This window comes from Paroedura picta, chromosome 15 (assembly GCF_049243985.1).
Source record: "Paroedura picta isolate Pp20150507F chromosome 15, Ppicta_v3.0, whole genome shotgun sequence".
NCBI lineage: Eukaryota > Metazoa > Chordata > Lepidosauria > Squamata > Gekkonidae > Paroedura > Paroedura picta.
Window position 1 is genome coordinate 21609193 of NC_135383.1, and position 24890 is coordinate 21634082.

At 49.9% G+C, this 24890-nt stretch overlaps 1 protein-coding gene across 12 annotated transcripts in view; it reads right to left on the reverse strand.

The window, feature by feature from the left end:
- BCAS3 (BCAS3 microtubule associated cell migration factor) overlaps positions 1-24890 on the reverse strand; it is a 631049-nt gene that overhangs the window by 264861 nt on the left and 341298 nt on the right. For all 12 annotated transcript variants that reach the window (XM_077311257.1, XM_077311251.1, XM_077311253.1 and 9 more), the window contains 2 exons: positions 23994-24190; positions 19887-19984 (listed from right to left, as the gene is read on the reverse strand). In XM_077311257.1, the coding sequence (XP_077167372.1) occupies positions 19887-19984; positions 23994-24190 (295 nt within the window). The remainder of the gene's footprint in view (positions 1-19886; positions 19985-23993; positions 24191-24890) is intronic.

Consider the following 24890-nt stretch of genomic DNA (forward strand, 5'->3'; position numbering starts at 1 on the left):
TTTATTTTTTCAGGATTTTTCTTGGCCACCCAGCAAGCCTTCTGATGTTGATTTGACACACGAGCGCATTCCTCACAATAATTTGACCACTGAGGAAGAGCCCCTCGGGGTCGGAACGCCTTTGGTCCATTCTGTGTTGGTCCATTCCATGTGCCGTTAGAAACGTGATGCTTTTAAATTATGACGGCTATGTTTTTAATATGTTGAATTAGTGCACTTCATGTAGTAAATATCTGAAAATTGTAAACATTATTTCTGCAGCTCAAGTTTTGGGTTCCTATCTTTTCCAGAGTTACCATTTCCTCCAGGGGAATGGATCTCCGTAGTCCGTAATTCCAGGAGATCTTGGGGCCCCACCCAGAAACTGGCAGCCCTATCCACTGTTCATAATAAAGGGAACAGTGCTTCTGAGCATATGCAGAGTGCCAGTGTTGCTCTGTCCTTCTGCACATGAGGCTCAGATTTCCACATCGGAGAGTGTGGCTACCAGGAGCCATTACAAATGCAAAAAAGCACAGAAACCTCCTAAGGATGTCAAATGGCCATATGAACATCTGAGATCTCTCTAGCAGCAGAGGGTGGTGGCAGGATTTGGGGACGCCTCGGAAGCAGCACGGGAGCTGGAAGCTCTTTTCTCTTGAACACAATGAATATTGCATCCCTACTGGAGCTCTGCTGGGAAGCCTGGCTTGTGCACGGCTCTGTGAAGGAAGATCGGGGCGTCAGATCTAATTAGAATCAACGCTTTCCACCTCTCTTGATCTCAAACTCTATCTGTGCAAGACGATTAACAATGACTGTAATCAAACAAAACACACACACACACACAAAAAGCCCGAGCAGGCCGATCTCAAAAACGAGACCAACCTTGTCCTTTCTTCTGGACCAGCAAATCTACGTATGGCATCTCCCTGTGCATTTGTATTAACTATTTTTCACAGTCAAATGAGAACCATTTGCGATCTTGGATATTTGCTGTATGTTTTTCAGCTGACAAGATGATTAGAGGAGCAGTTGGAAGTCTGGAGGTAAACAGGCAGAGCAAAACATTCCAAGGCTTTTACTGCCATTGCCTTTTCAGATTGCGGCATCCTTGGAGGAATCCCCGGATTGGCCCAGGCGTTCTGTTTAGGCGGAATTATGCATCTCCATGCAGTTGTGCAGCCTGTAGAAACGCAACTGAAATTATGTACCGTTTTCGTCGTGATTCTCTTGATTCCCTGCAAAATACGTTCATATTTTGTCCGAGAACACCTCTACATTTGCCAAGTTTACTCAAGTTGAAAATTCAGCAGTAACCCTAACTGGTGCTAGTTCACATGAAGGATGCAGACCCAACTCTTCCCAAGCAGCGGGAGACAGAACTGGGATGGCCAGCTTCTGTAACTGAGAGCCACCCAATCCTCTACCAGGGGTAGTCAACCTGTGGTCCTCCAGATGTCCATGGACTACAATTCCCATGAGCCCCTGCCAGCGAATGCTGGCAGGGGCTCATGGGAATTGTAGTCCATGGACATCTGGAGGACCACAGGTTGACTACCCTTGCTCTACACCCATTCTCAACCTTTTTGGCCATGGCCCTTTCAGGAGCTCTTCTCCGGTTCCAGGGCCCCTTGTAGTAAGCAATGAGAGCGATGACCAAGGCTAAAAAAGGTCTAGGCTAAGAGTGAACTAACTATATTCTATGTACCTTGACTTATATGTACGCAAGACACATTTCTAGCACAGCCTTTCTCAACCAGGGTTTCGTAAACCCCTGGGGTTTCCTGAATGGGTGGGAGTTAATTAATTTTAAAATATTTATAAAATCTGTTAAACATTTGGGCTTGGAGAGCATGGGAAGATGAGGGACCCTGGGGGGCCGTGTCCACAGCTCTGCTTCCCAACCGTATTCCGCATGATCACTCCATTTGGGGGGCTTCTTGGAGCCTGAAGAATGTTTCAGGAGTTTCTCAATGGTAAAAAAGCTGAGAAGGGCTGTACTAGAACATTCGACCAAGAGAAGCATGTGCGTTCATTCTGTGCTTGAATGCATTAATTCAAGCACACACAAAGGAATGGACTACCTGATTTCTTTTTCTTTCCCTAGATGGTCGCACTTTCCAGCAATTAATGATGTCCTACGTGACAAAAAAAGTATTTCAGTTGCCAGGATCCCCAATAAATCCTTTGGCCTCTCCTCAATTTTTTCAGTCTGTGGCCCCCTGCAAATGTGCCAGGGCTCTCCAGGGCATTTGGCCCCCCTTGAGAAGGGTTGTCCTGGACTATGTTGTTTTGCAGAGCTAAATTCTCCTTCTTACCTTCCATGGATAAAGGGAGATCTGAAGCTCAGACCCTCAAAACCTTGTTGGTCTCTAACATGTTCCTGGACTCAAATCTAGCTCCTTTATAAAGGCCAACATGAATACTCTCCGAAACTGATGCAAGTCAGGCTCCAGGCTCTTGTGCAGATTATTCCTTGAGATGGGAACCAACACCTGATCTTTGGGGATTCCAGGTCAAGCCACCCAAGGAACAATTTCAATGCAAAGAATTCAGTACTTCCAGATGCCAAACAAGGGTAAGGTCGTCTTACGAGGCCTGACTTCTGTGAGAGGCCAAGTCTTCTTCGAGACAGCCCTGACAGAACTCAGCAATGCCCTTCATTGTCTTCTCTGTCCCCCTCTCTACAGGCATTTTGCAGAGAGGCAAAATAAGACCCAGCGTGGCGCCGTGGTTAAGAGCGGAAACTTCTAATCTGCAGAGCCAGGTTTGCTTCCCCACTCCTCCTCCACATGGAGCCAGCTGGGTGCCCTTGAGCCATTCCCAGTGCTCTCAGAGCTCTCTCAGCCCCAGCTCCCTCAAAGTGTTGTAGGGAGAGGAAGATAACCTAATTGTCAGCCACTCTGAGACTCCTTTGGGTAGTGAAAAGTGGGGTATAAAAACCAATTCCTCTTCCAATCCTGTTCCAAGAGGGATGGACCAGAACCAATGGGATGAAATTAATGCAAAAGAAATTCCGTCTAAACATCGGGAAGAAGTTCCTGACAGTTAGAGCGGTTTCTCAGTGGAACAGGCTTTCTCGGGAGGTGGTAGGTTCTCCATCTTTGGAAATCTTTAAACAGAGGCTAGATAGCCATCTGACGGAGAGGCTGATTCTGTGAAGGCTCAAGGGGGTGGCAGGTGACAGTGGATGAGCGAGAGGGTTGTGAGTGTCCTGCATCGTGCAGGGGGTTGGACTAGATGACCCATGAGGTCCCTTCCAACTCTATGATTCTATAATTCTTTTGTTTCAGCAATTTAGTAACCAGCATACCTTGGTTTGCTACCTTATTCTTACCTGCCCTCTGTGTGCTTTTTTGGTTCCTCTGACATGATGCTTGTAAATAATTGTGCAGTTCATAATACATAGTTTTCTATGTGGTCAAGCTTTAAAGATCCATTTTGTAAATAAGATAAATGAAAATAAAACACCCTGTAGCAAGTTGCAAGCTCACGCACTGCTTGGTTTAAGATGGGATTTGGTTTCCAGGGCCACAGTAATCTAAATGGGTGGGCAGGCATGGACTGAGATGCCTAGTTGGGAAGCTTCCAGCTTCACTGGACCACTGCCCAGGGAGACAATCTGATCTCTTGTAAAGCTTACCTCGTGCACTTCTAATAAAATGTGTAGAGTTACGAATATAAAAGCTGGGCTGCAGAATTATTGTCCAATCTTCGGCCTTCCTTCCTATCCATCAAACCGAACCAGGGGTACCCACAAAAGCAACGTTACACCATGGAAGGGAAAAACCACAAAAGGACAAGGGAATTTGCGGTTCCGGTTTATACACTGCGAAAGCAGACTTCCAGAACTTTACAGAAATGCAGAATACGTCGCATGATGCCTTTGATGAGTCACACTGGGAAAGCCTTTGCAGCTCAAGTGCTGGACCAGGTTCTGGGAGACCGTTCTGTCACGGAAGTATGCTGGGAGCCTGGGGCCAATTGCCAAATCTCAGCCTAACTTATCTCAGAAAGTTGTTGGGTGTACAAAATGGAGGAGAGGAGGATGATGGAAGCCATTTTGGACTACCATTGAAGAGAACTATGGGGCACAAAAGAAGCAAACAAACAAACAGAAAGGATACAAATGGGAAGGCAACTGTAAGCCACTTTGAGTGCCTTTGGGTAGAGAAAAGCGGCATATAAGAACCAACTCTTCTTCTTCTTTAGTAATCTCAGGGCTCTTTCAGCCTCACCTCCCTCACAGGGTGTCTGTTGTGAGGAGAGGAAAGGGAAGGCAAATATAAGGCGCTCTGAGGTAGAGGAAAGGTAGAGGAAAGCAGCATATAAGAACTAACTCTTATTATTATTATTTCAAATCAAGGGGGCTTTCCGCATTCGTCCAAAATAGCACAATGGTTACTAATTGAAATCGCTACAGTTTTGCCGTTATGCACAACGTCGTTGACAATCTGCCACACACCTGAAACCGATCTGCAAAAAGCGCTTTGTTGTAGCGCTTTCAGGGAAATCCCAAAAAGTGGATTCACCCTCCGGAAAGCGCTACACTCCTGCAACCAATCTGCAACACTAGCGGGAAAGTTCTGTGCGTTACCATTGTTGCGGTTTCTGCAAAGTCCCTTCCTCTGTCTCTCTCCTCTGATCTTCCGGCGAAGCGATCGCCATTTTTTTTTCTCCGAGTGAGCGGAGATCAACGCACCGGCGAGCCTTCGTTTAGCCAGCGAGGCTTCCCCGGCTGCAGTCCCTCTGTTTAAAATCACTAAGCACAAGCAACACAGAAGCCCGTTTGCTGGTTTATTTTCCCTTTATTTTTCACACTGCTTTCGGCCGAAAATCGCGCCCGTGAGGGGGGGGGATTTTTTTTTCACTCGGGGGGAGCGTGGCAACGATGAAACGGCAGCTCAAACACCACCTGCTAGCTGGATGGGTCTCTCCGTAGCAACAAATCAACGCAGATTCATTGCAACGTGTGTGTTTTTAAAACAAAAAAAAACCTTCCTTAAAGGGAAAGGGGCTGTTTTGGAGCATGCTAACGGCCGCCCATTGGCTGCTTGACGGCCAGGGGCGGGATGAGCTCAGCAATAGCACTTCCTGGCTAGTGATTTTTGCTGAGACCGGAAGCCTGTGGGAAACGATAGAAACGCAACTGGATTCCACTACAAAGGCAGGTGTGCATAACGACGAATTCCACTATTTTAAATGGCGATTTTTCGTTCTGCAAACAATTTGCAACATGGATCCCGGTGCGGAATGGCCCAAGGAAAAGAGAAGAATTAGCTGGGGACCTTACTATTCTAGTCCCCAAAGAGATGGCAAGGCAGCAAGTTATGCCAATGGCACAAGTTCTGACCAACGTACAACCAGCAGTAGGTACAGCAGCAGCAGCAGCAGCCTGAGCCCCGTGTCAGGGGCTGGGCTAAGCGGACCAAAGTCCCAGCAGTTCTCCCTTCTGTGCTTCAAGCCGCCAGGGTCTTCTCTGATATAAGTAATCGAGTAATTATCGCCAAAAAGCTACTGAAAGGAGGAAACCACCAAAGCGAAAGGAAAGAAGGTGCGGGGACACTCAGGAAGGGCAGCGACAGGTTTGCGGTTGGGTTTTGCATTCTGGTGGGGGTGACCCCCGTGATTAAAGTCTCAGTTTCCAAAAATGAAAAGCAACGAAAAAGGTTTCCCTTGGTTAAGGTTGACGGAGCAATGACAGCCTTTCATTAGGAGTCAAGACGTTTTTTCCCTCCCCAAAATCCAACTTTGCACCTAGTGGAAATTAAGCCTGCCACGAAGTCAATTGAATCCATGCTACTGCTGGCTGTGGCTCACGCCCCGAATCAATCTTTGCTGGTCTTAAAGGTGCTCCTGGACTCTGGTTTTATTGTGCTACTTCAGACCAACACGGCTACTCATTTGAATCTATCCGCCTGGAGGTGGTCAACCCTAAAACTGAGCCAAGGAGGGTTGGGGCCCGGAGATCCCCTGGAATTACAATTGATCTACAGACTACGGGGATCAGTTATCCTGGAGAAAATGTCTGCTTTAGAGGGGGGACTCTGTGGCACTCTACCTCGCTGAGATCCCTAAATCAGACTCCCCCTGGCTCCATCCCCCAAACCGCCAGGTAATTCCCAGCCAGGATTCGGCATCCCTAGAGCTAATTCTATCTCCTTCTCCAACCAAACAAGTGCAACCTTCTTCACTACTGCAAACAGAGAACAGGGGGATGGAGACCCCCGCCCCACCCCACCCCCCGGGCAAACATACACTCTTTCTTAGATCAGCGACTGGGGCCTGAATGAAGCCACTGTTTGTAATCGCCAACCTCTCTGATACCATCCAGGTAATTACAGGTTCGGGTGAAGGATTTCAGGGTGTCTTAATTACACATCTCTGCAGGCAACCGGCACCCCTTGGACGGCGGCTCTCGTGGGCACAGCCTCCTTATTCATGACGCCGGGCCTCGACGCTGCCTCCGGTAACAGGAAACCGGGGCCCACTCAGGCCTGTCAGCTGCTGCCAGCGGCGATAAGGGTCCCCTGGGGATCCCCCGTGCAGCCGGCAGCCTCCACTGGCTGGCTGCATTCACACGTCTGCCCTATCTGGGTTGCTGCTCTCTGGAGCGCCCGGGCAGCACTTCAAGTGACCGGGCAGCACGTGGGGTAAACCCCCTAGGAGAAAAGGGCCTTGGAAGCTTTGCTACGGCAATGTAGGCAAGGGACACCTATGGAACGGAGAGAAAGAGAGGTGGGTTGGGGTGGGGAAGGTATCCAGAGTCCCTGGCAGGGGCCGGAGCCATTGGCTAGGCCTTTGGAGGACTGGCCGGGAGCCCAGCAGCTGCCGTCCGGCTTAGCAAAACCCACCGACCCTCTTGGGATTGAGGAGCCTGATGGGCCTTGGAATGGCTATGCCCCTGCCCTCTGTGACTGGGCCCTCCTCTCCCAGACTGTAGCCTACCGGTGCTTCACTCTCCGGATCCAATGGGAAAATTGTAAATTTAGAGCAGATCACTGTCATCTCAGCCTAGACGACCCCCCCTCCACACAGTGTCCTTGTTCTACCTTGCAGGGGTGTTGCGAAAACGACTGTGAATGTACAGGAAGCACTTGGAATACTATGGCTTTGTCCGGTGCTCTGGGGAATACTTGGGGTTCCTTATAAACATGGGGTGTTCCTCAACGAGAAAGAAAATAACAACGGGAGAGGCTTCCTGAAAGCTAAACAGATTTTGAGTCCAGGGGCATCTTTAAGACCAGCAAAGTTTTATTCAAGGTAGGAAGAAGAAGAAGAAGAAGAAGAAGAAGAAGAAGAAGAAGAAGAAGAAGAAGAAGAAGAAGAAGAAGAAGAAGAAGAAGGAGTTGGTTCTTATATGCCACTTTTCCCTACCCGAAGGAGGCTCAAAGCAGCTTACAGTCGCCTTCCCTTTCCTCTCCGCACAACAGACACCCTGTGGGGTGGGTGAGGCTGAGAGAGCACTGATATTCCTGCCCGGTCAGAACAGTTTTATCAGTGCTGTGGGGAGCCCAAGGTCACCCAGCTGGTTGCATGTGGGGGAGTGCAGAATCGAACCCGGCATGCCAGATTAGAAGTCCGCACTCCTAACCACTACACCAAACTGGCTCTCTCGAGATACAATGGCACGCAAAAGCTCATGCTTTGAATAAAACTTTGTTGGTACAAAAGATCCCTCTGGACTCAATAGTTGTTTTGCTGCTTCAGACCAACATGGCGACCCATGTAACTTCCAGAAAGCTTAGTTTGCTCCTCACAACTGATCTGCTCCCACAACCTGCAGTGGTGGGGAAGGGCTGCACAATAAGATCAGAGACCAGTAGTCTGAGGAAGAGTGTTTGCACTCAAAATCTCATGCCATGAATAAATCTTTGTTGGTCTTAAGGGTGCCCCTGGACTCTGATTTTGTTTTGTTGTGCTGCTTCAGACCAACATGGCGACCCACTTGAATCTATCCTTGGGGAAGGGCTGGGCGTGGTTCTCCGCTGCCTCAAGTCAACTGCATGGGGATACGCTCCGGAACCTTCCACTGTGTGGCAGACAACAGAAGAGATCACAAGGGAAGGCTTTCATGAAGCTCAGGAGCCTCAAAACCATTTTTTAAAAAAGCATATGTGCCAAGCACTATTCCTATTTCCAAAAATATCAGCACTAGCGTTAGTTTGAACCAGGCATTAGAGAAGGACAGCCTCAGATCCCGGACCTTCTCTCTCTCTCTCTCTCTCTCTCTCTCTCTCTCTCTCTCTCTCTCTCCCCCCCCCCCCCCATCAAGACTACCAACAGTGAGGATGTGATATGTGTTTGGAAGTCGAAAATTTGAAATCCGGCCTTTCTGTCAATCTGGAACAGCATCTGGAATGTCCATGCCGCCCGTTCCTCCGGGAGAGGTTCTTCCCTGGGTGCGCAAGGACTGTCTGCCGTTTACGGAGAAAGCACAAGCGGCCTTTTAGCAAAGAGGGGCTTCTTTCTTTCTTTCTTTCTTTCTTTCTTTCTTTCTTTCTTTCTTTCTTTCTTTCTATCTTTCTATCTTTCTTTCTTTCTTTCTTTTAAAAAATCAGTCATCTATTTTAAAGCGACATCACCCCCATTGTCTGCGCATATAATACAGCAACACACACACACACAAACATACACACACACACACACACAAACAAACACACATACAAAACCCCTTTTTAAAGATACAGTAGTAATCATGCTGGGCAAAACCCATCATTCCCTCCCCTTCTTCTTCCGCAACCTCCCCGAGAAGCCCTTGCTGGCGTTTCCGTTAGGCCCACATAGTTCCGGGTTGTTTGCGAGCGGCCGAGAGGCTCCATTGTCACATTACGTGGCAGAATTTAATTTATTATCTTGACGCGCCCAAATTCATTAGAACACGTTGCTTCCTCCAGAACCGGTCTCTTTCTTTGTGATCGCCTCTGAGGGCCATTTCCCTCCCGCCCGCCCGCCCCAATCTCCCCGGTGACGTTTCCTTAACAAGATTTCATGAGCGTACATTTCTTTTGATGCTATCATTTCTGTCACTTATCCAGGTCCCTAACAACATTTAAAGCTAAGCAGGGGACGGTCGTGGCGCCAAACGGCTGTCTACGGATCGCTCGGCTCGCCCGCAAACTGAGCCCTGCCCTGTGACCCATCAAGTGCGAGGCAGTCAGCGTCCAGGGTAGCTACAGCCTGGGGGACCTTTGGGCCCCTAAGTGATAACTTCGGCAGCTATTTCTTGGGGAGGGAGTGGCATTTGTGCACTGCGGGAGACAAGCGACTGTCAACTGGGGTTGTGTGCTTCGGTGCTGTTTGGCCACCTCGCAGATCACCAAAGCCCAAGGCGGCCAGCGTCATGGAGAGGAGGGGTGGCAGAGGCAGCAGCGTGCCAGCCAGCGGCTGCACGCAGGCACAGAGCTTTTCACCTGTGTGCAACCGTCGGCTGGCACACCGCCGCCTCTCCTCTCCATGCCGTGGCGCTGGCCTCCTCGACACCGCTTCAGGCTTCGGTGATTGCCAAGGCGGGCGAACCGCGCTGAAGTACACAACCCTACAGTGTCAACTCTTAGCAAAGACCCCGGAGTTCCTCAGAAGTTTGTAAAGTGCCCTTTGGTTAGGACACTGGTAATGCTGGAAATTTCCCAGTGAAAAGTGGCTTGCTATCTGCTATTTTCACTCAGCTACAACGGAGAGCGCTGGGTGGGGGAGAGAAGAGGCACCCTGAGTTTGTGCAAAGCCAACAAAGCACCCTCTTTTGGGGGTATGCCCTATGACAGGAGCCCCAAATGTGTTGCCCATAGGCCTCATGGTGACAGCCTAGGTCTTTCCTGGCAGCTGCCAAGTAGAAAATGGGAGGGACCAGGTGGGGCTTTGGCCCAGCATGGCTTCTGGTTGACCGATTGAGACTCTTATTCACGGTGCGGATTTTTTAAAATGCCGCTTCAGCTGCCACCACAACAGAGTCTTCACTGAGTGGCTGAAGGTAAACTGCAGCACTTGTTTTGTGGCTGGCTCCTCCTCCTCCAGCAGCCATTTTGTCCCGATGGCCGTCATGCTGTGTCAGAATTCCAAAGGGGCCAGCACACTCCGAAAGGTTGGGGACCCCTGACTCTGTGGGCCGGCATGGGAGTGTGTGTGTGTGTGTGGGGGGGGGGGGACACAACTGTTTGGGCAAGAACAACAAGGCAAGCACAGAGGCACTGCAGAAGGAAAGCTCTGCCTCTTAGGCCTGTGCTACCACCAGCCAACCATGTGCATGGCCAGGAAACTGGGGTGGCAAAATTCCTTGACCTTAGGGATACCAGTCCCCAGGTGCTACCTGGAGATCCCCTGGAATTACGGATCATTTCCAGACTACAGTAAAATGACCAGATTTTAACATTGGTAAAGCGGGACACCATTGACCGGGGGGGGGGGGTGTCTTGATTAAAAATTTGGTCTATATGGAGCAACAAAAAGTTTCATAGAACGCAAAAATAGTATTGTAATATATATTTTTTTTAAATTTCAACATCAGTACAATTTGCCAGGTACCCCCAGATGTCCCTCAAAAAGTGGGGCAATCTGGTCACCTCAGATTACAGAGAAGTGGCGTGGAAATGTTCCAAAGCGATAAATAGAGACTTCACCGGCCGTGCGCTGCAGTTTATGTAAAGACCAGCCAAGTGAGGGTAGGGATGCCAGCCCCTGGGTGGGACCTGGAGATCCACTGGTTTTGCAGCCCATCTCCTGATGACAGAGATCAGTTCCCCAGGAGAAAATGGCCGCTTGGGAGGGCAAGCTCCAAAGCATTATATTCCATTGAGGTCCCTCCCCTCCCCAAATCCTGCCCACTCTTGGCTCCACCCCCAGAGTCTCCAGGTCTTTCCCAGCCCAAAGCTGGCAGCTGTACTTGGCTTAGCATTCAGATGGAGGCAGGTGCCCGCCAGTTTTGCAGAGAAGAAACAGCCCTCCTTGCTTTGGTTTCCATTCTTGGTGCTGCAAAATCAGGAGAGAAACACTCTCCTGGGCTGTACCTCTAGAGCAGGGGTAGTCAACCTGTGGTCCTCCAGATGTTCATGGACTACAGTTCCCATGAGCCCCTGCCAGCATATGCTCCTCTTCCACATGCAACCGACTGGGTGATCTTGGGCCAGTCACAGTCCTGTTAGATGCTGTTCTCACTGAGCAGTTTCTCTCAGAAATCAGCCTCACCTACCTCACAGGGAGAAGAAGCTAAGGGGCTGGTAACCCGCTTTGAGACTCCTTCGGGTAGTCAAAAGCGAGGTATAAAACCCAACTTTTCTTCTTCTAGAGCAGCTTCTTCTAGAGCAGCTTTGGCCCCAGCCTGGTGGAATGCTCTGCCCACTGAGAACAAGGCCCTGCGGGACCCTAATCAGTTCTTCAGGGCCTGGAAGACGGAGCTATTTCTCCAGATCTGTGGTTTGTTTGTTTATTTATTTATTTGTATAACGCCCTCCCCGAAGGCTCAGGGTGGTTCACATGAAACAGAACAGAAACAGTACAGATAACTTAGTTTAACAATGATGAATGAAATGAAACAACAAGCAACATGGAACCGTAGAAAAATGTAACATTACAGTAACTCATACTGATAGCCCAGTGGGTTGGGCGGAACTGCAGTGGGTGCCGTAGGAGGGCGTCAGGAGGAGGGCCCATGGGAAGTGATGGTACAGGTCAGCCTCAAGCGAATGCCTGCTGGAGGAGCTCCCTTTTGCAGGCCCTGCGGAACTGGTTGAAACTGGGAACACAACACCTATAACACCGAACTACTCAAGTAACACCAGCGTTCCCCAAACCCTGGTTGGGAATCCCTGCTGCAGACTATAAATATAAATATAGATAAATGAATAAATATATCCTATTGGCACAAGAGCCTCTTGTGGCGCAGAGTGGTAAGGCAGCAGACATGCTGTCTGAAGCTCTGCCCATGAGGCTGAGAGTTCAATCCCAGCAGCCGGCTCAAGGTCGTCTCAGCCTTCCATCCCTCCGAGGTCGGTAAAATGAGTCCCCAGCTTGCTGGGGGGTAAAAGGTAATGACTGGGGAAGGCACTGGCAAACCACCCCGTATTGAGTCTGCCATGAAAACGCTGGAGGGCGTCACCCCAAGGGTCAGACACAACCCAATACTTGCACAGGGGATACCTTTACCTTTACCTATCCTATTGGCAAAGGGGGATGTAGACCGAAGGGACTCCTGCAGCAGCCATTCCAGCTTTCTGGGCCCTCCTGCATTCCAAGCATGTGCCTTAGCTCTCAACTAGGAGTTCTCCTCTCAGGATGCTCCTTCAGCCCCACCGCTCTCCTCCCCGTTTATGAGCACAGGAAATGGTGCCATTGTGCAATCAATCCTATAAGCAATGAAATGTCCTGGCTCGAGAGAAGACTCCATACTGTGTCTCTGCGCGATTCCCTGCAGTGAGCTTGTTTCTTTCCAAATCAATCTCTATTGAATAAGGATACTCCTGCAACTTTTTTGAATTGACTGTGACGGGCTGATCTTTCTTGATCTGCCCTAGAGGAGACAGCATGCTGTCTCTCTGCATGCTTCCCTGCTCTTGGCACACTTCCTTCAAGCCACGGGGCACCTCCAGAGGTGGGCAGGCACCTGGTGGGTGGGCTGTTCTACAGGCAGCCAAGTCTTATTTCTTTGTCTTTCAATGGCAAACCTTTCAGAGAGTGAAGCGTGGATTCTCATTTCAATTTATGCATTAAAAAAAAAACACTCTACTACCGAGACGCTGCTTACCAAGAAGAAAGGAAAGCTTTAAAATGTGTGTTCATGTTTTCAGAGGCCAGAAACAGGTTCCAAGGCTGAGAATTTAACAGTTTGTTCCCGGGATCACAGGAGCAGATATCGCCTGCTCAGGAGGATAAGGGCTCATTTGTCCTCGGATCAATTGCTCTTTCCATGTTCCAGCAAAGGGGCCATTATCATAAAATATATCCATAGGCCAGCTACAGTATATATATATTTATATTTTAAAGTCACTCACCAAAGGCCCTGTCCGAATCGGCTATGTCACCATCACATCCTGGAACACAAAGGGAGAGCTCTCCTCCATCCTGAGAGCAATAAAATGTGCCACAAGATCAATTAAAGATGAAAAATCCGTGCTGGCCAAGACCAAGAGATGGGCCGTGATAAGGGAAGGCGCCAACTCCGGCCCTATCTCCCGGCAACGCGCAATCAAAGGGTGAGATAAGCATCTCCGGGGGGAGAGCGAGAGTCTTGGGACCAACCGGCAAGGGCCATTGGAGAAGAACCACTTCCTGGTTCGGGATGGGCCGTAAACATTTATGACCTGTTAACCCTCAGGGGGAACAAATTCTGAGTCCAATAAACTGGTTCCTGCCAAGAAGATAAAACTGGGGGTTGTGCTGGCAAATGCGGCAGGAAGCGGCAGGATTTATTACAGAACACCACGTAACGCGGGCGAGGAACACGATTTGGGAACACGGAGCTTCCATTTAAGAATGCATGGCTGACTGTTTAATGCAATTTATTAAAGGTTTTTAAGAAGAGAGGGGGTTGAATAGGCAACAGAGAGGGAGGGAGGGAGGGAGTGTGGGAGGGAGGGAGGGAGAGATCGGGCTAGAAGTTCTATGGGATTAATTTAATCCCATAGAAGATGGGGTGAAATTAATTCAAAAGAAATTCCGTCTACGCCTCCGGAAGAAGTTCCTGACAGTCAGAGCGGTTTCTCAGGCTTGCTCGGGAGGTGGTGGGTTCTCCATCTTTGGAGATTTTTAAACAGAGGCTGGATCGCCATCTGACAGAGAGGCTGATTCTGTGAAGGCTCAAGGGGGTGGCAAGTGACAGTAAGATGAGTGATAGGGATGTGAGTGTCCTGCACAGTGCAGGGGGTTGGACTAGACCCAGGAGGTCCCTTCCAACCTTATGATTCTATGACTCTAAGTCACTCTCCCATTCTTTCTTGTTCTTCCAAATGGCACGTGAGGCTTCAACATGTGGGGCGCTTTGGCACCCCTGTCCTTGGCTAACTGAACACCTCTACACGGGGGCACATGCATCCTTTAATGGCATTTGTCCCTCTCCAAAATGCTACAATCTAAACCATTCCGAAGCAGGTTCTTACCAAAGCCACACCATCTCCCAGCTTCCAAGGGGGCACCACTGAAACACCTGCTTAGAAAGGTCCCCCAGGAAGAACCTGACTCTGACAGTGAGAGGGTCTGAAAACTTAGCCCCTCAATGTTTCAGTGGCTGAGACCTGTGACATATACATACGTACAAAGCCCTTACTGGGGTAACAAAAAGAGTAAAGCAAAAAATCAGTACAGTCAGAGTGCAAAGCCAAGTTTGCCAAACAAAACTGTAAAAAATAATCATGGAGAGTTACAAACAGTCACAGCATTCATTCATTCAAAGTTAACAACTAAAATCCAGACTAAAATCAGTCTCGTCGACGCATCTTAACAGGATTCTTCTCTTTCAATACTATCCCAGTACAGTGTTTGCAAAGGGAAACCCTCCAAGCTACATGACGATGATGATGTTATCCATTCTGTCGTGTCCGACCCTCGGCGATTCTATAGGAAATTCTTCGCCACGCGCCCCTGTCTCTGACTGCTTCTTTCAGTTGGTTCATGGTCATCCCTGTGTTGGCTTTGATCGTGTTGAACCAGCAGATCCTTTGACAACCACATTTCCTTTTGCTGCTGACCATGCCGAGCAGTCATGATTTTTCTAGCAAGTTTGATTGCATGATGCGTCCAAAGTAAGAGAGCTTTAGCCATAATATCTTGCCTTTTAATGACACAGTTGGTTTGCTCCTCTCTAAAACTATCCTGTTGGTAACTTTGGCTGTCCAGGGTATTCGCAGCATTCATCTCCGACACCATAAATCGGAAAGAGCTATTCTCCTCCTGCCTTCCTCCTTCAGGGTCCAGCTTTCGCACCCATAGGTTGTTATGGGGAAGACAACGGTGTTGACTAGCCAGAACTTTCTATTAAGGCTGATATCTTTACTCTTCCATATTCGGTTCATGCCTATCTTTGCATTCCGGCCTAGTGTTGTTCACTGTGTGATTTCATGGCTGCATCCGCCACTTTGTGTGATCATAGAGCCAAGAATGATGACAACTCTCAAAATGTGGACTCTCTAAGATGAAATGCTCCAGAGTCCTGTGACATTTGACCATCCGTCAACGATTTCTAGACCGCCCTTCCAAAAGCGGGTAAAAGTGACAAGACGTAAGGCCAGAACCGTAGCCCTTCTGGAAAGCAGACAGAAATCCCCCTTAACTTAACCTCCGCCACTGCCTCTGGCAGGCTTCATGTCGGAACACATGCGATTGGCATCATGGGAATAGCTCCGTTGTATTAGCAGAGACAGAAAAGGCTATTCCGAACCACGCAGGGAGCTTGTGTTCGTACTTGGCTGACAGGGTTGGCAACGGGAACAGGGCAGCTGGACTCCAACCAAATCCACAGGAATTAAAGGGAAACCCAAGGGGTCTGTTTCGTCCATTATACAGCTGCAGAACCGGGCTGGCCAACGGGCGTTCGGATTTCTTGGGGGAGCTGCAAGCCAATCGTGGCTCCTTGACGAGTGTGCCTGCATGACACATGTGTTCGCACACACATGTTTCCTGGCACACTCGGTTGTTAACACTTCCACTAATAAGGGGAGGGGTGAGGCTGTCCCAGGTACAGCTTTTGAAGAGCGACTTCGGCCCTCTGGACGCAAAAGATCCTGCCCCAAGCCCTCTCACCACCTGCCCCAAGCCCTCTCACAAACGCCGCGGTTATCTCTCTGCATCAGACCAAAGGTCCACTTTTCCCGGCATCCTGGTTCCCAGGGCAGCCCGGTGCAGTTCTGGAATGCCTCTCAACAAATGCAGAGATAATTAGGTTGAGGCACGGCAGGGGCCTGTTGGCAGTCCTCCGGTCTGAGCATTGGGAGTCCTGTGAGTGTGGGGGTCTCCTTAATGACACTAGCAGGGATATGAGCGCGGCCTGCCCGGCTGGGAGGCCAGGGGCTCGTAGCCAAGCAACCTGGGGGCACCAAAGTGAGGTGGACGCCTGGTGGGCCCCGATATGGTCACTTCCCAGTGAGGGAGACGGATGACGAGGGCCTGTTCTCCCAGCTGGGATGAGGCGGGCCACGGACATCTATGGACACGGGTTAAGCAGCTGGACAGCTGAAGGGTCGGGCCCTGCTCATGCCAAGCCAACCCCCCCTTGGGGGGAGGCATTCGATAAAGGGCTGTGGCCATGTTTTTACCAAAATAGCGAGTTGTGTCTTCATTGGTAAGCTGCCACCCTGCTAATCGACGCTCTACACGCCTGGGTTTCAAACAGTTCTGGCCTGCTGTGAGGTCCTGGTCAACAGTTCCACTGCAGGGGGGAAAGGATTTTTTATTTGGGGGGGGGGGAGATCTATCTATTTCTGGATAGGTTTTTCCCTAAGTGGAAAGAAGTACAGGTGGTTGCTCAGGAGAGCTAGGGTAGCATAGTAGGTAGTGTGTTGAACTACGACTCAGCCAACCCTTGTTCAGATCCTAAGGCTCACATCTGTGTCATTTTCCAGGCCAGGACTCCTCAACATAGATCCCACTGGTGCCCTGCAAGTGTTTTTGGAACAAAGGAGGGGCCAGATAGGGCTTTAGCCCACCAAGGTTTCTGATTGACCGCTGGACATTTGATGGGCTGTTTGAAGGTCAGCTGTGGCAGCCATTTTGTGGCTGGCTCCACCTCTTGTGGCAGCCATTTTGTGGCTGTGCCCACTAAGCTGTGTCCGAATGCCAAAGGTGTCAGCAGCTCAAAAAAGGCTGGGGAAACCTGCAGTAGCCAGTTTGACAAGGCTTGGGGGAAGGATAAGTGGAAAACCATTCATTAAGCAGCCTTGGATAAAAATCTATTCCACATTTTTTAAAAAAGAGCTCCCCATGAGGAACATGGAATAAGGAGCAGGCTTTGGTGCCAGAAATCAGTGGGACTGGGAGCCAGCCTCCCTCCACAGAAACCTCCTTCATGGACAAAGACCTGAAAAACAAGTTCCCCTTCCCGCCTCGTCCTGAGTTTGGCCCCAAGACAGACAGGATGGCGAACAGGCAGGGAGGGCCAGAGACTGGACCGAGGCCCCACTGCTTGCCCAGGGGTGCCCTTAGCACCTTCCCCTTGCCGTCTGAGCACGGCAGCTGCACTGCCTGCCACCTTTTCCTACGGGCAGCCAGCTCAGAGCAGCTGCCCAGAGAGTTAGGTCATTCGTTATTCAAACGTTCGCCTAAAAAGCCATTATTAAAACCTTCCAATAAATACCCTTGGCGATTGGTGCAGTGCCTGGATTAAAACTTTGCTCCTATGGAAAGACAGAGGAGGAGGGAGGGAGGGGTGGAATCTTCCCAGCCCGACTCCCCTTTAAACAACTTGCGCAAATCAATTTTCTCTGTGTGTTTCAGTTTCCTTTGACAGTTTAAACCTCAATCCAATCATCAGTCTCTGGGGATTTCCGAATCACTAAAGATTAAAATCCCCCTCAAGCCCCAAGTGTTTTTGCTAATGCCGCGTGTTTAATAACTCCACTTGTGAGAGATTTTCCCGGAGAAAATCCGCCCGTGCTGAACCTCCGAAAGCTATACAGCTGAATTAAATTGTAAGATCTCTCCTGTCCTCGTCTTTGGATAAATACAGTAAGAGCCATGCCATTCCTCACGGAGGTTGCCCAGAACCGGCCTATCAGGGGAGCTCTCCTTTTTCTTGGACACCGTCAAGCAAGCAGACTTCAAAATAGGAAACCCGGCTTTGCAAAGCAATATGATTTCTACAGGCTGCAGTGTCAAAATGCCATTTTGGGGAACCGCAGACTGGAAACATAATAGGACTCTGGTTAAACGCTGCAGAATTGGAGCAGCTTTACAAAGCAATAGAAGGAGGCCGATTCTGGGGGAAAGCATTGTTTTTATCGATAAACAACAGCAGCGATATTATTTTTATCGATAAACAACAGCAGCGATACGCAAAGGCCCCGTGGACTGCTGCAGGCGTGCCCCGGGGCTTGGGTATGTTTTTCCACTGCAGGCCACCCTGTTGTTAACCTTCATGCTAATTCACATAGTGCTAGGCAAAGACGCCCACCACTTAGGGTTGCCAGCTCCGACTTGAGAAACTCCTGGAGATTTACGGGTGGAGTCTGAGAAGAGTGGAGTTAGGGGAGGGATCTTAGCAAGGATAGGAGTTCAGAGCACTTACCATCCAACGCCGCCATTTCCCCCAGAGGAAGCAAACTCTGTCGCTTACAGAACAACTATAATTCCAAGAATACTCCACCCCCTTCTGGAGGTTGCCCTCCATTTCCAAAGCACTCCCCAAAGCACCCTCCCGCCATGGCGGTTCAACTAGTTGTGCCATTCTTTGGATCCTGCCAGGCCAAACTGTCACAGCCTGCATCCCCATCCACCTGGACGGAGATGGAGAGAGAGGGGGCCCCTTGGAGGCTTCAGCAGCTGCCCCATAGCTCAGCAATCCCCGTTGCCCTCCTCACAGCAGCACCAACAGCTTTATGCCCCGGCGGGTCCCACGATCTCCACCACAGCCTTTTCACAGGTCGAAAAATAGCCCCCCAGTCCCCGTCCCCCACCAGCAGAAAACTTGGCAGGATCCAACTCCAAAACATCTGCCTACGGCAGCCTATCCCCCAAAATGATCACCAGTTTCTGTTTAGTTTGTATTTTTCATGGAAGGCAACCAGTTCCATTTCATCAAAGGTTTTCTATTCAGCCTAGGCACTGAGAGGCCCCTGGCTGCATTTCGAAGCTGCCCTGGGTAGCTTCTGGTTCTACCTCTGGACGCTCCTCCTCCACCACTGACTTTCAGGGCTGTGCAGCGGCAGGAAGGTCCAGGGAGATCACGGGATCATTGGTGGTGACTCCAGGCACGGGGGGCACAGTGGAAGGGAGCAGGTAAGCGGCACAATGGCTGGCGTTAATAATGAAAAATGCCTTTCAGCCTGGTCCATCCACTAGTCGCACGGCAGGCTTATGGACAACATTCAAAGTAAGCTGCAGCTACCCACTTTTGGGGTATGCAAAGGAAGAAGCCACAGATAAGGCAGCATCTTTGCTATGCCACACAATCCATATGTCTCGGGAACTAATAACAAGTCTGTGAAGAAGGGAATTGGAAACGGCGGTATACAAAATTTTAAAAATAAAATAATAAAATAAAATAAATGTGTTTCCCTGCGTGTTCCCCACTTTTCAGAGCTCTACGGATTATCACAGCTGTCCAAACAGATCCACCCCACTCCACGGCACACCAGTGGCCCCCGGAACATCTTATCAGCCAACTGGGCCACAAAAAGTCATCTTCTGGCACAACAAAGAGGCTTAAAGAGGAAAACAAAAATGCCATTCTTCTCCTTCACAAAATCTTCCCTGCTTGATCCCCTGGAAATGATTTTAAACTCGCCACAGGCGATCGGACGAGAGGTCATTTACAAGCGTGCTATAAAACCTGAGAAACTGAAGCCAACGGTGGTTCGGCATGGCTCCTGGTTCCTAGAAACTCTCCAGAATTTATCAGGAGGAAAGGAGACCTTCTAGGCAAGGGCTGTGGGGGCTGTCCTCAGTTCTGGCAGGATCCCTTGGCCGGTCCACATCACCAGCCAGGGCCTGCCCTCTTCCTCATACTGCCACCAACCTCTTCGAAAGCATATCTGCCTCCTGGGCGAACTGTTCCCCGCAACAGGCGAAAACACAACCAGAAGCGACTTCCTTTCCTTCCCAATCGCATGCTTTCCCCAGGGTAACCATCTTCAGCTTCGCATGTCTAAAAGTCAACTCGTTCTTCCCTTTGCTAGGAAGAAAAGCGATGTGCGCACGCCAAACAAACCTGCCCCGCTGGCACTTTTCGGAAGGCCAGAAGCGGCCGCTCATAAACGCCGTCCTACCTGAGGTAGCGTCGGCCACTGCAGAAATCCCTCTGCGGTCTGAAGTCGGGCGGGATGACCCGGGCATGCTGACGGGTTCGGAACGAACTGGCTGGATCCTGCAACGGAGAAGACAAATGGATGTTGAGGCGTCAGAATTTCTACCTGCGAAACAAAAAACAGAACTCTCGAATGCAGCTCACACTCACTCACTCACTCACTCACTCACTCACACACACACACACACACAAATATGGTTAGGAAAACATCTCTTCTGTAAGTGAACCGGCCTGGGCTGGATCCACCTCCAATTAGATGAGGATGATTCCAGGTGCAGAGTTGAGGGGTGTTTCAGGAGGGCAACTAGGTTGGTCTGCAGTGAAGGAGCTGGATTCAAGTCCAGAAGCACCAAGAGGACCAACGGGGCTCCCAGGGTCTGAGTCCAGGCGCCGTTCAGCAGATGCGAGACCGTGGAAACCTTGTTGGTGTTGAAGGGGCTGCCAGACTAGAGCCTGGAGGGGCATGGTTGGATTTTAGATCTGAGATGAATGGTTTTTAAGCTGTGAGACGGACCCTCCTGCAGGGCAGCAAGACACCCGGGCAGACAGACAGACCGACAGACAGACAGATGATTTCAGAGTTCCAGAACTGGCCGAGCCAAGGATGATGAAGAAGAGTTGGTTCTTATATGCTGCTTTTCTCTATCAGAAGGAGGCTCAAAGCGGCTTACAGTCGTCTTACCTTTCCTCTCCCCACAACAGACACCCTGTGAGGTGGGTGAGGCTGAGAGAGCCCTGATATTCCTGCTCGGTCAGAACAGTTTTATCAGTGCCGTGAGGAGCCCAAAGTCACCCAGCTGGCTGCATGTGAGGGAATGCAGAATTGAACCTGCCTTGCCAGATTAGAAGTCTGCACTCCTAACCACCACACCAAACTGGAAAGGATGCTTTCCAAGCAACAGCAGATCAGGTTTGCAAGCCGTGGAAGCGCTGTGCAAACTGTAGGAGCTGCAGGAGGGCCTTGAGAACCCCTTGCAGCCCTCCCAGGACCTACAGCACCAGAGCCGGTTTAAGGATTCGCAGGGCATTCACAGGGCACCACTGGTGCTGTTACTTGTGCAGGGCACCCTCAACAGGGATAGTTGGAACTTTGGAAGCCACTGACAGCTTCTTTGTTTGTGACTCCACCGATGCCCCCTAAAGAGCTTTACGCTCCTCCAACAGCAACCAACTGGTGATCCCTGGCCCCAGGGAAGCTCGTCTGTCAACAACTAGAGCCAGGGCTTTCTCAGTCTTGGCCCCCACCTGGTAGCATGAGCTCCCAGAGGACAACAGGGCCCTGCCAGAGCTAAAACAATTCCTCGGGGCCTACAAAAAGGAGCTCTTCCCCCAGGCATTTGGCCAAGACAAGTGAATGAGCTGCTAGTCACCAACCAGAAGACGCATAAGCTGCACTAACAGAAAACCAGACCACAGGGCAGTCAGACCGAACCGTTGTTTGTTATTGAATACTGCTATATCACTGGGTGTTGTTGTTATTATTAAGTCCTGTTGTTAAATTACATTGTTTGATATAAGTTCACTGTTGAATCAGTTTTACATTGAATGTTTATTGTACGGCATACAAATGTTATAATGTAAACCGCCCTGAGCCGAAAAGGAGGGCGGCCTATAAATATAATAAATAAATAAATAGTAAAGAGAAATGAAGGGGTGCCTAGGGGAAGGAGGAGAAAGAGAAGGGAGAAGAATGAGGAAACTTTTTTTGGGGGGGGGGATGGAACCCCAGGCCTGGATGCTTGCCAGTCCCCCTGATCTGCCATTGCTTGCTGCTGGCACACCCATGGGAAAGCCCTGCCTTACCAAAACCCCTCCCACTTTCAGAAAAGCTCAGCAGGCACCGGGGAAGTCCTGGCAGGCACCATGGTGCCCCTGGTCAGCACAATGGGGAACCCTGAGCTAGTCAGCAGATACCCTCCCCGATCACAGGCAGCTTTCCCCCAAATCAACCGGTATCAACATGGAAAAGGGCCACGTCCTGAAATCAGTAAAAGGCGCTTTGAACCGACCTCCAGGAACTTAAAACTTTGTATGAGCCCCTTTTGGGATGTAAGAAGTTTGCAATCTGAGAAAAATCAACCCAACTGCAGTGACAGATAACCAGGGAAGATTTCTGTTTGTGATTTCTTCTACATCTGAAGCAGGAACGATGCAAAGCAAATCGAAAAGGACAAGGAACATTAAACAAGGGATGTTCCTCTCCGCTTGGGCTATGAGTCACCCTAAGAGGGAACAGAAGCCATAAACCGGCATTAGCTCCTGCTCCGTTATCCTGGGATGGGATCGCCGTTGGCAGAGAAGCCGCTAGAAACGTATTCCCCCCGTAGAATTGAGTTTTGTCTGATAATAACAATAGAGGGAAGAGGTTACCTGAGGCACTGCTAAGTCTGAGTACCAGACTGGTTGAGACGACGCCTAAAACCGAACTAAACTCTCGAAGGAGTAAGAGAAGACATGGCCAAATAGAGGCATCGCCAATTTGAAGAAGAAGAAGAGTTGGTTCTTATATGCCGCTTTTCCCTACCCGAAGGAGGCTCAAAGCGGCTTACAGTCGCCTTCCCATTCCTCTCCCCACAACAGACACCCTGTGAGGTGGATGAGGCTGAGAGAGCCCTGATATCACTGCTCGGTCAGAACAGCTTTCTCAGTGCCATGGCGAGCTCAAGGTCACCCAGCTGGCTGCATGTGGAGGAGAGCAGAATCGAACCCGGCATGCCAGATTAGAAGTCCCCACTCCTAACCACTATACCAAACTGGCAAAATTTGTTTGAAAGGTGGCAACTGATGGGTTTTCTATTCACCTGGGAGAAAGGACTTAAAAATAAAATACTGCCGCTTAACAATCACTTGGCCATCAGCATCCGAAGCCGGCAGGCTGACAGGAGATCTTCATTCCATGCCCGTAGGTCACAGGGCTGCTTCACTGATGGGCTATCGGTTGTGAAGGAGGAGGAGGAGAGTTGGTTTTTATACCCTACTTTTCACTACCAAAAGGACAATAAAATCCAGAGTCCACCTTTAAGATAAGGTGACCAGACTGTCCCACTTTTGGAGGGACATCTGGGGGTACTTGGCAAATTGTACTTACGTTGAAATTAAAAATATATATATTACAATACTATTTTTGCATTCTATGCATGCTAGGATACTTTTTGTTGCTCCATGTAGACCAAATTTTTAATCAAGAACACCCCCCGCCCCCCTCGGTCAATGATGTCCCACTTTACCCATGTTAAAATCTGGTCACCTTACTGCAGGCTGACCTTTGCGCAGAGTAAGAGATCGCAGCATGTGCCTGCAATGTGGGACACAAGACAGATGATGAAAATGCTTTGTGCTAACTGGACAAATGCTTATCGGTGGATATACAGGAGTGGCTGATGAGATGGTGACTTTAAGACCAACAGAGATTTATTTAAGGCCTTCGAGTGGCAGTCTGGCCGTCTGGCAGTCTTCAAGCAAAGGCTGGATACACACTTTTCTTGGATGCTTTAGGATGCTTAGGGCTAATCCTGCGTTGAGCAGGGGGTTGGACTAGATGGCCTCTATGGCCCCTTCCAACTCTATGGCTCTATGATTCTATGATCCTGCATTGAGCAGGGGGTTGGACTACATGGCCTGTATGGCCCCTTCCAACTCTATGATTCTATGATCCTGCGTTGAGCAGGGGGTTGGACTACATGGCCTGTATGGCCCCTTCCAACTCTATGATTCTATGATCCTGCGTTGAGCAGGGGGTTGGACTACATGGCCTGTATGGCCCCTTCCAACTCTATGATTCTATGATCCTGCGTTGAGCAGGGGGTTGGACTACATGGCCTGTATGGCGCCTTCCAACTCTATGATTCTATGATTCTATGATTCTATGAGTGCAAGCACTCTTCCTCACTCGAAAGCTCACGCCCTGAATAATTCTTTATTGGTCTTAAAGGTGCTACTGGACTCTGAATCTATTGTGCTACTTCAGGCCAACAGGGCTACCCATTTGAAACCACCAGAAGGATGGGAAACGGGGGGTGAGTGGGGTTGGCTGGGAATCATGTTGGCCAAAATGATTTTTTTTAAAAACCTGAGACTGTTTAGGTCCAGATCGTCCGTATCGAAGTCCAGGAGAGGCTGCGGGGTGTCGTTGGGGCCATGGGACTGGAGCACCGAAGAGCTGGAGGAAATGACGGTCGTTTGGCCCGAAGGGTGAATCGTTTTGAACTGGAACTGGGGGCCCATCCACAGGCGCCGGTGGGGTCCCGTGTGAGTCACAATTTCAACCTAGAAAAGGATCACCGAGACAGGATATCAGCCCAGCCCAAAAGCACATCACAGCTAAGCTTTAAAGCAGGGGTAGTCAGACTGCGGCCCTCCAGATGTCCATGGACTACAATTCCCAGGAGCCCCTGCCAGCGAACGCTGGCAGGAGCTCCTGGGAATTGTAGTCCATGGACATCTGGAGGGCCGCAGTCTGACCACCCCTGCTCTACCTGATGAGCACTAAATGTTTGTATCCTGAAAAGAGGTCAGCATCTCGGGAACTGAAATGTGGAGCTACATGTGACGACCGACAAAGGGTTACTGTTGAGCCTGGCCAGGTCTCCCCACCCCGTGACTCCTAGGACTAGAAGAATGAGAACTGGGGGGTGGGGCAAAGGGGGTAAGCACACAGCGAGGGGATGATCGACAGCTATTCTGGGTTTGAATGAAGTGTGCAGTTCTGTTTTCAACTCCTGCTTAAAATTGGCCAAGCATAAACCACATTCTTGCCCCCTCCTGCTCTGCCTTTCCTACCCTTGTCAAGGGCAAAAAGGCTGAAAAGCCACCCACCTTCCCATTCCATGCATGGAGCATCAAACTGTGACCAGCCGCGTCAGACTCCAAACTCGAGCATCGCAAGCACAAGGGCACTTCTGAGAAAGCGCCATTCCCAAAAGGCTACGTGTCCCAGGATTGGGAAACGCAAAACCATTCATGCTTG